Here is a 15504-nt window from a genome sequence, read left to right on the forward strand (position 1 = left end):
CCCCCCCCGCATCCCATCTCAGGTCTGCACACAGAGGAAGAGCTCTCCATCTCTTGTCTTGGTTCTCTCCCCACAGGTGTCCCTCCGTTCTTCCCGTTCACCCTCTGCCTCTCTGCTCAAACTTCCCTGGGGGAGGGGGTTCTACATTCAGGAGGCAGCCACAGCTCTGCACCCTCCCCCTCAGCTCCCTTCCACTCTGCATTCAGCCGTCACCCATGTTTCACTCATTGTATGACAACAATTCTTTGCTATTCATTGCAATGTGATGGGGGGCCAGGGTGTGGCTTACAATCGACAGCATGTCACGATTTAATTGGCAGCCTTGTTTCTTTCTTAATGGCACATAAAATAATGACGCATCTCACTGTTCATAGCATTTGGAATGAGATGAAATAAGGCATCTTTGTTTACTGGCTTCATCCTCTCTTTGCAAATGTGTAAGGTGGAAAACAGGAGGGACTGGACTAGGTGGTCCCTCTGTAAAGTCTGCCTGGCTCACTCCCCTCGGGTGGCCAAGAACGAGAAACCCCGCTGAGGTTATGTGACAGCAGCATCTACCTGCCACCCCTCTGCTCCCACAGGCCTCTGCGTAAAGGGTCTCAGGAGAGCTGCAGTTCCACAAGCCTTTCTATACTACCAGGGCCATATCAGATCCCTTGCCCAGGATTCTCTATTCTCTGGACAGCCTGGAACTTACAGCAATCCTCCTGCCTCAGCCTCTAGATGCTAGGATGCTTGAGTCCCTACACTCCATGGAGGCGGTGAGGACTGGAAACTGTGACAGAGGGCTAAGTAGGACTAGCAGGGGGTGAGGACCAAGCCAGGCACCGCCCCCCCAAATGGGCTGAGTGGATTGCACCCGTTCAGGTGAGACACACTAGGTCTGCGGATGCTGGCAAAACGGTGATTCGACATTGTCTACAACTCTCAAATTATGGGCAATTTGGGTCTGTCACCTGTCCTGAAATTACGGTAATTTGGGCTCATTTGTAACTCTGGAGTTACGTGGGTTGATTTGCAGTCTGAGATTACGGTAATTTGGCTGTTTGTTTCCTGGGTGCCGGCTCCTAGCCAGCTTGTCACTGCTTAGCGATGTGGTCTGGAGAGGGAGGTGGGGCTTGGAGATGCCCTGGCCGGGATGGGAGGGGTCAAAGGTCTACACACACACACACACACACACACACACACACACACACACACACACGCCTCTGTGTTACCTTTGGCTCGACATGGGATATCTACCACCTTCTCCATCTCGGCGGTGATGTGTCGCTCAGGCTCTCTGACAAACTGAGGTGGCTCTGCAGGGAAGGAGCAGGAGACAGGATTACTGCTTTTGTATCTAGCCACTGTGGAGATGGCATCTGCCCACACTGCTGTTCCCTCCCTCTTCCATAGCAGAGGAACTCCAGCCCTTGCTCAGACTCACCCAGCACCGAGAGGTAGGCACCCCGGGTGATGGGGGCTACGCTGCTGCTGCGCAGCATGGCCTCACACTCATAGTAGCCGGCATCGCTGACCGTGGGGTTGGTGATGGTGAGCCTGCGGTTGTAGTCGCTGATACCACTGGAGAGCAGAGCTCCGTCTTTCTTCCACACAATGTGCAGCTTGATCAGAGGCCTACAAGGTGAGGGAGGCAGTTGCTTTCAGTCAAGGGCTTCTGGAAGGATCATGGGGATGGGGCAAGGGTAGGAAGGAACAGGGATGGAGTTGGCGTTTGTTGGCGTGGCTAGCTCCCCATGTGTAGAATGGGGGCAAGTGTAGTGGATCTGGGTGGTCATGGAGAATGTTCCCAACGGGGCGCGGACACAATGGTAAATGGACACACAGCCCTGGGAGAGCCTGGGGGCTGGCCTAAGTTATTTGCTGAGCTCTTCTTGGGCACCAAACCTTCCCTCCTTTGAACAGGCGACTTGGGAGGAGTGAAGGATTAGAGGAAGTGGGAAGAACAGATATGATGACACAGACACAAGGGCAGACAGACAGACAGACAGACAGGCCCACTCTCACCTTTGAGAGGCAAGAGCATGTGAACCCCTTCCCACCATCATGGGCTTAGGGACCTGGTTTGCTCCGACATTCCTTCCCAGCATCCAGTGGTTTCTAAGGATGGACCTCGCTAAGAGGAGTGGGGCTAGCTGTTTGGGGGGGGGCACTCAGAATCTTCTAGAAAAGGTTCTCCATGGGTGTGCAAGTGTGGGAAACACAGGCAGGGTCTTGGCTGCAGGACTTCTCGGGCTTTTCACGCGCATCCTGGCCAAGTTTCCCACCTCGGTGAAAAGACTGAGCTCTGGGAAGCATGCACTCACAGACAGTGCTACGTGGACTAGGCTGTCCTGGAATCCTCAGGGGAGCTTGGGAACACATTCTAATCCCATAATGGCAACGTGACTTTCTCTCTACCCAGGCAGGGCGGGCTGGGGTCAGTACGTCCCCTGCATGCCTTATGGTGTGGTGTGTGTGCCAGGTCACACCCACTTTATAGATGAGTGGACTGAGGCCCATTGTGGGGCAAGGAGCTGGGCCTCTGGGGGAGCTGGCTTCAGTCATCATTGCCACTGACCATTTGGGTGACCGGACAAGACTGCCTACCCTCTCTGTGCTGTAGGCTCTTGACACTTGTGTCATGTTGGGGAAGAGGAGGCCCTGTGGGAAGCTCCCACCACACAGCCATCTTAGGAGGGGGTTTAGGGACTAACAGTCTCCTCTGTGAGGTATTGAAGGGATGCCGTAGTGCTTTACAAAGTCCATGTTGCACCCACTCTGTTCACCATCTTCCATGCACCCCACATATAGAAGGGATCTCCTCTGAAGGACCATCTTCCCCTCTTTGGATGGCTTAATCTTTGAAACAGAGAGAGAGTTCTCCTCTGGCCCCATGGCCTGGACTAAATCTGCCTTCCAGTGGCTCACCGTGGCTGGCACTTTCCTCTTGCACATACGAGAACAAGAAACCCTGTTGAGCTTGCTTGGAGCTTGGTGCCCTGGATTTGCAGTGTCCACCGCTCCCTACCCCCCAAACTCACAGATCTTCATCACACCAGGCAGCTAGACCTTGCTCAAAGAGGATGGTAGTCCTGGCTACAGCTCTGGTAAGGGATCAGTCAGAGGCGCCACCTACCTGGCATTGGCCACACACTCCATGGTCACTTCCGAGGTCCCAGCCACAACACTGGTGTTCTTGGGTGGGATGATGATGGTTGGTGCGATGGGGTCGGCAGGTCCCCCAACATCTGAGAAGAGGTGACATGTTAGGAGGGCAGAGTCAGAAATCCTGTCTCTGCCTGTCCACATGGCACAAAAAGACCTTACTCCTTTTTTTTTTTTTTTTAAGATTTATTTATTGTTATATGTAAGTACACTGTAGCTGTCTTCAGATGCACCAGAAGAGGCCATCAGATCTCATTAGGGATGGTTGTGAGCCATCATGCGGTTGCTGGGATTTGAACTCAGGACCTTTGGAAGAGCAGTCAGTGCTCTTTCCCGCTGAGCCATCTCTCCAGCCCAAGACCTTACTCTTTAAGGCGCAGAGTAGGTAGCTGTATGAGAAGCCCCACAGCTTCCCTCTGGACAGACATGGGATATTTTTTCTTCCTCTGTTCAAGAGTGGAAGTGTCGGGGAGCTCTGGTGGGGGGTCCCCAGCTCTCAAAGGCCTCCCCACTCCTCTTGCAAACAACTCAATGAACGCAGCTCCACTCACTGCCCTCTGGTCCCACTACCTTCAAAATCCTCCCTCTCATCTAGGTTTGCTTCACTGATCTACTTCATCCTTGCCCCGTCCCCCCCTCCAAGCCAGACCATACTCTCTCTACACTGAATACAATGGAAAACCCCCTGCTGGAAAACACGGCCCTCCAACCAAAGCTGCCATCTTTCCCAATTCAGCTGCCCTTGCTAGGTGTAAGAGACCTTTGGAATCAGGTCTGCGGACATCTGAGATTCCCTTAGAGAAGGAAGGGGTGGGAGAGTCACTGGACCCTCCCTGAGATCCTGACTGTTCCTCCTAGTCATCTTTTGCAAGTAAGCAAATTTCAGGAGGCCTCAGGGTCAGCGCCTTTGGCGGGGGGTAGAGTCTATAGGCTTGGGGAAATTAACTGAGAGAGGCTACAAGCTATAGGAAAACCATCATCCATGTTCCAAGGTGGCTGCTTTGGGGTCCCCAAGCTCCTGTCAGTAACCCTTCCATGCTCTGTAAATAATTGGTTTACAGTTATTGGTTTCCCGGTGGGTGTGGGAGTTTGAGTGAGAAGTGAGAGGCTCCTGTGTTTGAACGCTAGGCCCTCAGTGGGCGGTGCTTGGCCCTCAGTGGGCGGTGCTTGGCCCTCAGTGGGCGGTGCTCGGCCCTCAGTGGGCGGTGCTTGGCCCTCAGTGGGCGGTGCTTGGCCCTCAGTGGGCGGTGCTTGGCCCTCAGTGGGCGGTGCTTGGCCCGCAGTGGGCGGTGCTTGGCCCGCAGTGGGCGGTGCTTGGCCCTCAGTGGGCGGTGCTTGGCCCGCAGTGGGCGGTGCTTGGCCCTCAGTGGGCGGTGCTGCTTGGGGGAGGTTACGGAACTTTTAGAGGCTGCAGCCTCCCTCACCTTTCACTTTGCTCTGCTTCATGTTGGAGTTTTAAAGAGGGGATGATCTTTTGGCTGTCTGCTCCAGCGGCCTGGTGTCGGGCCTACCTGCCATTTAGACTCTCCCTCTGAACTCATTCGCCCAAAGTGTTGGACCAGAGCAACGGAAAGCACCTAACACAGCTGGAGGGGACTTTGGTGGAATCGCACTTTGGCCTTATAGTGAGGGGGGGAGACTCTGACCTCTCTTCAGGGAGGGAATTCTCCCAGGAGTCTCCTTCCCTGGTTCAGAGCCACCCAGCAGCCGTGGATGTGGCTTCATTTAGAAACAGGGTCTTGGTAGACCCTGTAGCTGGTTCAGCTGAGATCACACTCCAGTGGGGGCAGGCTCTCTACCCAATGGGAACAGCATCCTCTGCATAGGGGCCAGGGACTCCAGGACGAGACCCTAGAGTCTCTCAAGAGGGAATGGGGACCTCATGACTCCTTGATGCCAGATTTAATCTCCAGAGCCATGAGAGAGCCTGTTCACACGACAGGCCTCCCTGTGGTGACTGGCCGTTACGCTGACCACAAGGGGCCAGTCCAGGTGTTGCCATGGAGGCCGAGACGGTGCTGGCTCTGGGCTGAATTGTGTCTCCTGATGGCTCATACTCTGGGGCCCTAAATGCTGATATGATGGTGTTGGAGGTGAGCCTGTAGAAGCTGAGGAAACTTGGCTAGGTTTGTGGGGCATGTCCCCCCGCCATGGGACTAGCACCTCTAGGCTCTTTCTCTTGTTCACTTCCTGTCCCTTTCTCCTCTCTCAGTTGCCCCTTCTCTCTATCTCTTGCCTCTTTCTTCTTTATCTATCATCTTACTCCGTTGTATTACCTTTTCTTCCCCGTCTCCCTCCCTCCCCCCTCTCTTTCTGTCTCCATTTATCCCCGCTCCCCCCACTGCCTCTCCTCTTCAGCCACACGAGGACACAGACAGGGAGCCGGCAATTGTGTCCCAGGCAGGAGCCATACCCTCACCAGCCCTGCCTTTCGACTCCCTGACCTTAACTTTCTAACTCCAGACCCGTGACAGTGTCAATAAATGCAGCTTAAGTCTGGACACACAGCTTTCTGTGGGCACAAGCCTCTGAGCTGTTGTTTAGTCCTGGTGGCCACCATGTCTCAAGCAGGGAACAGGCACATGGCAGTCGGTGGGTGTGTACAAACACCCTCACATGACTGGACAACTGTGGTGTAGGCATTGTCATTGTCGACCTCTGGGGATACGGGATGAAATGACAGAGGGCTTTCGTGAACTGGCTTATGAAATAAAAGGCAAAGAGACAAGGTGCTGTGGACAGGGTGGTTTCATGGTATTTCTGTGAACTCTGGGCCCTTTCAGAGTTACCTGGCTGCTCTTGCTGGGCCAGCATAGGCCCAGCACTGCCTACAGCCTCAGTACCCACACTGCATCTCCTCCGGGCTCTTAAAATACACCTGGAGAGAACTTTTTTTCCTCGCGTGACTACAAATCTCTCTAGTTGGCTTCCTTCCAGGACTCTTTAGCGAGAGCCCGCTGTGACAGCGTGCACAGGTGTAGGCGATAGTGTGGGGGTGAACCTCTGTGGGCCAAGAGGAAGACACATTGTATCCTTGCAGCCATTGTGAGCCACTCTGGCCGGGGCCTCAGGCAGGTTTCCTGGCTGAGCTCTAGGTCTTGTTAGAAACGGCTGAGGAAGAATAGGAATAAAATGTAAAAATAAAGGAAAATGAACGGGTGAGAAGGCGGCATATAAAGCAGAGTAATTGCAACAATATAAAGTCTCATGTAGGTGCCATAAAGTGCGATCGGATTGAAAGCTGCTGATATAGCTGAATCCATAAACGTGTGCTCTAAGTTGTTTATTACATGCCTGTGCGAAGGTACCATGGCCCAGATTAATGGGCCACGCCGAGGAGACAGACTGTTAGAGTCTGAGCTGGTGCTGCCGGCCTGATAAACAGACAGCCCGGAGGAAGACGGGCTATGGAGAGGTGGAGATTAAATAAGGAGGGCTGTTAGTGTGACACTGGGACCCCCTGGAGCGTGTGGCCAGGTCCAGGCAGCAGCCTACAGGGCTGGAGGCCAGCCATGGTGGCTGAGGACTCTTGGTACAGGGAGAGAGGATAGGCCTGGGGCTTAGGCTTGCTCTGTCCCAGGTGTTCCGGGGGTGACCTAGACAGGTGACTATTCTGCTCAGTCTCTGTTTTCTCAGGGACTGGAATCTGGAATAAGAATCATTACTTGGAGCTGGGGACACAGCTCACTGGGTTAAGTGTTTGCCTAGCATGCAGGAAGCTCTGGGTTCAATTCCTAATGTGGTAGCTGGGAGAGGCAGCAGAGGTAGGGTGGTATGATGGTGGTCATGGAGGATCAGAGTTAATTCCAGCACCTGGGAGGCAGAGGCAGGTGGATCTCTGTGAGTTCAAGGTCAGTCTGGTCTACATTGTAAGTTCCAGACTAGCCAGGGCTACACATTGGATCCTCAATATAACAACTGGACACGGTGGTACATTATAATCCCAGGGTGCACAAAGCAGAGGCAGGAAGTCAGGAACTTAAGGCTATCTCAGCTATATATTGAATTGAAGATCAGCTGGAGCTATAGGAGACTCGCTCAAAAACAAAAAATTCACTCTCAGAGCTAGGCCAGGTGCTGAAAACCTGTTATCAGTGCAACTTGGGAGACTGAAGCAAGAAGATAAGAGACTTCAAGGCCAGCCTGGGTAACTTAGCAAGACTCTAACTTGAGTACAAAGAAGCATAGATCAGCTATAACTCGCTTACTTAGTATTTGTGGGTTCTGGGTTTGATTCCTAGGACTGAAAAATCAAATTGTAGCACCTGTCTGTGCAGTGTAAATTTAGGTCCCCGCTCAACGCATCTTGCTTGGTGAATATCAGGAATGGAGGATTCCCTACAAAGAGAGATGGTTGGATCTGTCCTCCTGGGAAGGAAAGCTGAGAGTCTCATTGGTGACTTAAAGATGCCTGTGCTGAGTGCTGGAAGGAGGCTGGAGTGGGGCGCTCAGCTGAGCTAGCATGAGTGCAGAATGCCCTTCGAATAGTAGGTGCTCAGTGAAGGATGGCACTTCTCCTGGCACCTGCCTGCCCATGTTGGGGAGAGCTGTCCCCAACACCTCACAGTTGAGTGTCAGACCCTGGGGTTACTGAGAAGTGGGGGTTGCAGGCCCTCAGGGGTTCTTCCCGGAGGAAGATACCCATGCCCAGCCTTTGGGGGAGAAGGCGGAGCCTCTCGCTGCTGGAGATGGGAGTAAGGCATCATGAAGCCCTAGGCTTGAGAGGTATTGAGAGAAGAGAAAGAGAGGTGACCTGTAACAGAACGTTGTGTGCTAGGGTGTAGACCCCACAGCAGCGGGCCTCAGAGATAAGGGTGGTGGCAGAGCTCATGGTCTTAGCTTGTTCTGCCTGCAGGAGGGAGGGGTTGGCGGCTCTAGTGCATTCCTCAGCTGAATCCACACGTGTCCTCAAGCATCTCTCTCAGCATGTTGCTAACACGAGGTATGATAGGATGCCCAGTTTCTATCCCTGCCCTGGGGTGAAACAGATTTGACATGGTGATGCCAGTTTGGACTTGGTGGCTGAGGCTATATGAGCCCACTTAGGGCAAGAGGACAAAGCCAATGGGCCACAGTGATTGATTAGGGGTGAAGAGGACAGAAGTGTCATGATGGTTGTGAGACTGGAAGCCTAGACATGGGGCCCTTGTAGAGAGTAGTGGAAGCCCCAGGGAAAACTGGGTTTCAAAGGGAGATGTGTTTGGTTCTTGTCAGATTGAATGTTTGAGATGGTGATAGATGGATGTCTAGGTGGGTGTCTAGGTGGGTGTCTGGATGGATGTCTGAGATGGTGATAGACAGGTGTCTAGATGGCTGGAGATGTTCAGAGGTGCCAGGCTTGGGACCTCCTGGTATGGACTTGGCATTCAGGAGTGCCAGGATGCAGGCTGAGCCCCGGATGCTGGGCTTTCTTACTCCCTGGAACAGGAAGTTGGTGGTAGAGGAGGACCCTGAAGGGTGCAGAATGTAGACTGCAGGATTCTATAGCTCAGGAAATAGGGCCAGGCAGGGGTGAGGGGTGGGGTGTCTAGGCCATGGAGCAGGGGGTGGGATGCAGGATGGGAATAGGTTAGGACAAGTAGCTAAGCTGGGTGACTCTGACAGATGTCACCCAGGGAGGGTGTCCCCCCAGGGAGGGGGACATCTGTGACCTTCTTTGGACGGCAGCTCAGGAGGGACTTTTGTTTTTCTTCTGATATGTGAAGCCACAGTGGCGCCTACGGCTCAGGCGCCATGGTTAATGAGAAGGGGCCCTGGCCTGACTTTCCCGGTGTTAGCAAAACCCACTGGGAAGAGGATGATATTACTTCTTTGGCTGGTCCCCTCAGTTTTCGTCGCCTGTGAAATGTGGATCATGGGAACCAGTAAGATGGTTCAGCAGGGAAAGGCACTTGGCACGAGGCTCTGAATTTGATCCCTAGGACTCCTTTAAACTGTCTCTTACTCCCAAATGTGTGTTGAGGGATGTGTGCTCCCCTCCTGCACCCAAAAAACATAACATAAAGTCTGGATAATGACAGCCTAACCAGAGATGGTACCAGTAACCATCAGAATGCAGAGAGCCTTAGGCACCAAGGAAGCAGGCAATCTGTCAGTGGACGATAACAAAGGTGATGCCAGAAGCCACTAGGGGTGGTGTGGCTCACCTTTGTAGGACACACCTAACTGGCATGTGTTGGGTGGCCTGGACTTTGAGGCCTGGATACCCTGAGGCTGGAGAGATGTTGTCCCCAAGGTAGTGGATGAGCAGGGTCCACCTATCAGGTCTCTTCAGAAAAAAGCTAAACGTCCTTTGATGCCCACTGGCCCCCCCGAGGCCGGGTGAGTTCTGCTGAGTCGGTCAGTCTGCTGTTACCAGGTTGTGGTGAGGGACAGCCCAGGCACCACATTGCAGGTGTGTGCTGTATTCAATTCATGTCGTAGATAATGGCTTAAGGGCAGCACCCCAAAACCCAAAGCATAGAAGCCAAGGCTTTAGCTTCGGAGCTCTATAGGAACCCAGCTCTTACTTATGGGGTTGCTGCCACCAGTTGGGGTGGGGTAGGCAAGACCTGGCACATGGGAGGGGCTGATGTATTGAGGTGGATTAGGGCCTCACAACCATGAGTAGGATGGCGAATCAACATGGTGGCTCTTGTTGGGTAGATGGACCATGGTGCTTCCCGTAGTACTAGGATACCAGGTGACCAGAATGTCAATAGTCAAGCTTTGACCTCACAGGCAAGCCCAGACAGAGAGGGCATCTTTCTGAGAACTGCTAGCTGGAAACAGGGCACAGACAGAACTTGCCACGTGGAAGCCGTGTTGGATCGAGCATCTCAAAACTATTTCTGTCAGATGGCCTTCAAGGGACAGTCCCCTCTGTGTTCCTCCTCCCTAAAGCATGGCTTTAGACACTGTCATACAGTGGAGGCAGCCAGGCCTATGGAGCCAGGAGTGAGCGAGTGAGCGAGTGACTCACTAGGCCCCAGGAGCTGCAAGTGAGCACCAAAGGCCTTAACTCTTTCCTGAAAAGTCCTGATGGATAGATACCTGCTCATCCCCAAACCTGGGGATACCAGCTCTTCAGCCTGGGGGTATCCAGGCCTCAAAGTCCAGGCCATCCACCATGGCCCTCAAGCCGCGCATGCCCGCCAAGCTCCAGAAATGTGGCTTGCATCCGTTTGATTTAATGAGATTTAATTTTAGCTAATTTACATTTAATTAAAAAACGGATCCCCAATCCAGTTATTAGAACACTTTTAAGTAGAAGTGGAGCAACTTGGACGTAAGACTATACCTTTATGGCTGTAAATCTGATGAAATCTAAATACGGATCACGTATTTGAGATGAAGATTTAGCATTCAAATTGAGATGCGCTTCAAGTGTAAGACAACGAGGAGATTTCACAGACTTAGCATGCAAAAAAAAAAAAAAAATCTGATGTAAAATATCCTGCTAATATATTCTATATTGATGGCAAGCTAAAAGGCTATTTTGGATACTTTGGGTTAAATAGAACACATTAATAAAATGAATTCTGCTTATTCCTTTTTTACTTCGTGAAAAATGAGGCATCAATGTGGTGGTGTATGCCTGCAATCCCAGCACTTGAAAGGTGGAGGCGGGTGGGTAGGGAGTTCAAGGTCATCCTCAGCTATGAAGGGAGTCCGAGGGCTATGAGAAATTCTGTCTCAAACAACAACAACAACAACAAAAACAAAACAAAACAAAACAAAAACCAACCTAAAAACCAAACCCAAAACACAAAGACACATCCAAATAAATAAAACACATAAATAATATAAACGAATACAAATGGGACCACTGGAAAAAGGTATGTGGGGCTCATATTAATATTTTATTTTATTCTATATTATATTTCCATGTAGTAATACAGGTCTTATCCACGCGCGCACGTGTGTGTGTGTGTGTGTGTGTGTGTGTGTGTGTATGTCCATTAGATAGATGTGGACTTCCAGGACTTTAAGACTAGGTATAATTTTGGGGTTGCCAGCTAGAGTTTTTTCCTTCTCCATTTCCAGTGAGCAGGACTCCCCAAAGGGATGCTTAGAGGCTGTTGAGGTGGGGGGGGCAGGGAGTTTGATGGGGAAAGGAGGGAGGACAGGGAGGAGGGGGTGTGGCTTCAAGCCAGGTAGCAGGGAAGCTGAGCTGCTGGTGGGCGAAGTGGCAACTGCTCTCACAAACTGGCTGGCAGGCAGGCGGGGGGGGGGGCATGTCAGTGCAGTCACTCGTGGGAGGGAGATTAGCTAAAAATCAGCCGCTGAGGATAAGGACGTAGGAACAGAGGAGACTGGCTGCTGGGTGGGTCTGGGGTGGAGGCAGAGGGGGAAGAGAGAGGGGCCTTATGTCTTCACTGGGGCTGGCTGGAAGGCTGGGGTGGCTTGAAGTAGAATAGGAAGTGACATCATGGAGTCCTAAGACGAGGAGCTGCATGTTGGAGGCTGAGCACAGAGGAGGGCTTCCTGACCATGGATCTGGGGTAAACGGAGGCACTCAAGAAGATCCCTGGATTTAACTTGGACAACTCACTCTGTGAGTTTGTCGGCCATCTGCCAATATGTGTATGTGTGTGTGAGTACGTGAGTGTGTGTGTAAGTATGTGTGAGTGTCTGTGAGTGCGTGAGTGTGTGTATGTGAGTGAGTGTATATATGTGTGTGTGTGTGAGTGTGTGTGAGCGAGTGTGTGAGCGTGTGAGAGTATGTGAGTATGTGTGTGAGTGTGTGTGAGTGAATGTGTGAGTGTGTGAGAGTGTGAATGTGTGTGAGTGTGAGTATATGTGTGTGAGTGAGTGTGAGTATATGTGTGTAAGTGTGTGTGTGTGTGTGTGTGTGTGTGAGTGTGTATCCCTCTTTCTCTCTTCGTCTCTCTCTGGGACAGGATCTCTTATATGGACAAGGACAGCCTGTTCTATATAATGAGAGGTCCTCTTGCCTCTGCCTTCAGAGTCTCCAGTGTGTCAGGCTGACCTCACATTTGCTATGTAGCTAAGGATGACCTTGAACTCCTGATCCTCCTGCCTTTACCTCCTAAATGCTGGGATGACATGCTTTTGCCACTACATCCAGTTTTATGGGGTGCTGGAGATAGAAACCAGGACTTGTGTGTGGTAGGCACCTGACCAACTGAGCTAAATACCTAGTTTGACACTAATTCTTAAGAAACGATACCCAGGTCCCAAGAGACTCTGAGTAACCTCATCACTGAGAAATCGCTAGAGAAACCACCCTGCATGCCGATAAGATCCCTTGCTCCTGCATACATAGCCCTGGCTCAGGTCAATGTCAGAGGTGACGCCCATGATCGTCACTGGGCAGTACCCAGAGTGGATTCTCCTCCCCAGCTTCAGATTTCTTCCCAGGGAGATGGGAAGCTGGCTTGGGGAAAGGAATCAATGGGGTGTCCAGAGAGGAGACCTGTAGGAGCTCAGAAGGCACGGGGAGGAGACACCAGGGGCTGGGAATGTTCTAGAAACTGGAGACAGAAGCTAGGCAGGGAGAGGGCAGACATACTCAACTTGCCACTGATGGATGCAGATGGGTGTGGCATGGATGATGAATGAGATCTGCATTGGGAGTGGGAGTCATACAGATGTGGAGTGCTCGAACATCCGGCACCCCTAGCTCGTAAGGTGCTCAGCTGCTTCAGGAAATGGAGGTCTTGTTCCTACACTTGGACTTGGTCTCCCGGCTTAGGAGGCACCTGTCCCACCTTCTCTGGCCTGAGGTTAGGTTCTGTGGGTGAAGCCAGTCCGGTGGGCAGAACCAAACTAGGAGTGACAACCCTGCTCTAGTCTCAACTAAAGGAGGAGTGTCTTGTGCCACAGGACCCTGGCACAGGGTGGGGCTGAGCTCTTATGCCTGTGTCTCCCAGGGAGCCATGCTGCTGAAGGTGGGCAGAGGTAGAAATTTGGGGAAGAGCCCGTTGACAGAAATGCTGGCTCCAGGCGGAAACAGCACTTTTATGTGCCAGCTGGGCAGACGGTTAGCGTACTTCTTTTAAAATTGAGCTTCCAATCTCCCTGGGTGCTATCTCCATCTGCACCTGAGCCTGGGGTGGCTGGCATCCATACATGTGAGCACGCATTCCCTCACGTGCCTCTACCTTCCCCTAGCCTCCAGTGGACACGTTAGTGATAATAATAAGCCTAGCCTTTCCTTGAGCCGTGTCCGCCAGGGAAGAACTTTCCAGAACCCCACTTCCCCCAGCCTGTGACCTTCACTGGCTTCCCTTACTGGGTCCCCCTACTCAGGCTGTGGCTCCTCCTCTTCTGCAGACAGCTCCACCCCTCCATCTCCATCCCTCCCTCCCCTACCACTCCATCTTCCCAACAGGCCCCTGGAGCCCCATTCCTGAGATTTAATGACCCGCTGGTTTCTGCTCAGTGATGGTCCCCGGTCCTGCGCTTACTTACTCTCCACGGCGAGAGTGATGGGCTGGCTGGTCTTGTTGTCTCCGTTCTTGTCATTAACCGCCTGCACGTAGTAGCGGCCAGCATCGGGAGCCACCGTTGACAGGATGACCAGGGTGTTCTCCAGCGTGATGGCTCTGAAGAGAGACAAAAGACTTCTTTTGGACAGGAGCCCAAAGGTCTTGGAGGCAGGCTGGGCGATGCGAGGTAGGTGGTTTGATTATACTAGCTCCTGGAGCTGGAACGAGGCGACCCATCTCTAAGAGGGCCTCCAGCTCTACCCCAGCCATTTACTGCTGAAACCCAGTGGCAGTGTTTGCAGAGCATCTACCATGACTGGGGCACTGCCTGTCACGTCCCAACTGTCCCTTCAGTCCCGGAAGCTGAGGCTTTCTCAGAGCACGCCCTGGGGTCAGGTTTGGGGTATTTTTTTTGACCCTCTTGGAATTCTGTTCCTGTCCATGTCATAGCCTTGATGGTCATAGCCTTGATGGCTCTGTGAGGTTGCCTCTGCTGAGGTCGCCTCTGCCAGAAGTTCATAGAGTGAATTCATAGAGTGAGTGAGTGATTGACAATGAATGAGGAGTGACAAGAATTTCAGAAATGAAGTCCAGGATCAGTGCTCATGTGTGTGCGTGCGCGCTTATGCGCATGTGCATGTCTGTGTTGCGTGTGTGCAATGGCCTAGGCCAGAGGTCAACCTCAGTGCTCATCCTTGTTTCTTGATCCAGCGTCGATCACTGGCCTGGATGGAACTTACTGGTTCAGCTAGACTAGCTGGCCAGTGAACCCCAAGAGTCAGCCTGTCTGTCTCCCCACCGCTGGCCATACAAATATAACTGGGAATCAAGTTTAGAGCCTTGTGTTCGCAAGGCAAGCACTTTATATTTTTTCAAGATTATTTTATTTTATTTTATTTTATTTATATGTGAGTACACTGTAGCTGTCTTCAGACACATCAGAAGAGGGTATTGAATTCTATTACAGATGGTTATGAGCCACCACGCGGTTGCTGGGAATTGAACTCAGGACCTCTGGAAGAGCACTCAGTGCTCTTAACTGTTGAGCCATTTCTCCAGCCTCCGGAGGCGGGGGCACTTTATATATGAAACCATCTCTCTAGCCCTGGGACTGGCTGCTTCCTACACCAGTTTAAGCAGGCTCAAAGGCCTTGTGAATGTGTCCTGATGCAGACTTCTGAGGGCCACACCCCTCTGGTGTCTTCACTGGCGATCAGTTTCCCTTTCCCCCCCTGTGCACTGGACTGGTCCAGAGGGTAAAGTCTGGATGGGCCATTTTTTTTCCAGGCTGCTTCCCTTCTCCACCTCTCATCACAAGATCAGCAGGCAGGAAACCCGGGAGCTGGGGTCCCCCTTAAATGGGTGTGAAGTGGTTCTGGCATACTGCCCACACTGGCTCTGCCCAGCGTCTCTTACCCATTCTCCTGATGACAAACAAAACCATTAGTTTGCCAAGTCTGTCTCTGGATTGTAATGCGATGTGCCCGAGACAGCTGTTAAACATCCTTAATGTTAGTTTAACAAGGACAAATCCAGTTGAATTCTCTTCAAATTTTCCCATTAGGTGAATGTTACAGAGTTTTAAACAGGCTCTCAGATAAACATCCTCACTAATGTCTCTCTGGCCCAGCTCTCTCCTAGGCTGGCTGCGCTGTCCCCACCCCCTTGCTCCTGAATTTGGGGCTTTTCAGGCTGAGAGTCCGCACACCATCAGGGAGAGCTCTGGGCAGTTGGGTGGCAAGCTCGATGGTCCCCAGTGCTTAGGGACCTAGTGATGTCCAATTTTGTCATGGAGAGTTCTTTTTATCTTTAGCTAATGAGGGGATGGGAATAAGATCATAGCCAAGCTAGTATAGTGTGTGTGTGTGTGTGTGTGTGTGTGTGTATGTGTGTGTGTGTGTGTGTGTGTGTGTGTGTGTGT

The 15504-nt window shown here is 52.0% G+C and overlaps 1 protein-coding gene across 1 annotated transcript in view; it reads right to left on the reverse strand.

The window, feature by feature from the left end:
• The window catches only part of Sdk2 (sidekick cell adhesion molecule 2), a 292689-nt gene that overhangs the window by 99292 nt on the left and 177893 nt on the right, over positions 1–15504 (reverse strand). The window contains exons 5-8 of the mRNA XM_031354086.1: positions 13567–13700; positions 3122–3233; positions 1430–1620; positions 1218–1301 (exon numbers count right to left, since the gene is read on the reverse strand). Coding sequence (XP_031209946.1) covers positions 1218–1301; positions 1430–1620; positions 3122–3233; positions 13567–13700 — 521 coding nt within the window. The remainder of the gene's footprint in view (positions 1–1217; positions 1302–1429; positions 1621–3121; positions 3234–13566; positions 13701–15504) is intronic.

This window comes from Mastomys coucha, unplaced genomic scaffold (genome assembly GCF_008632895.1).
Source record: "Mastomys coucha isolate ucsf_1 unplaced genomic scaffold, UCSF_Mcou_1 pScaffold5, whole genome shotgun sequence".
Lineage (NCBI taxonomy): Eukaryota > Metazoa > Chordata > Mammalia > Rodentia > Muridae > Mastomys > Mastomys coucha.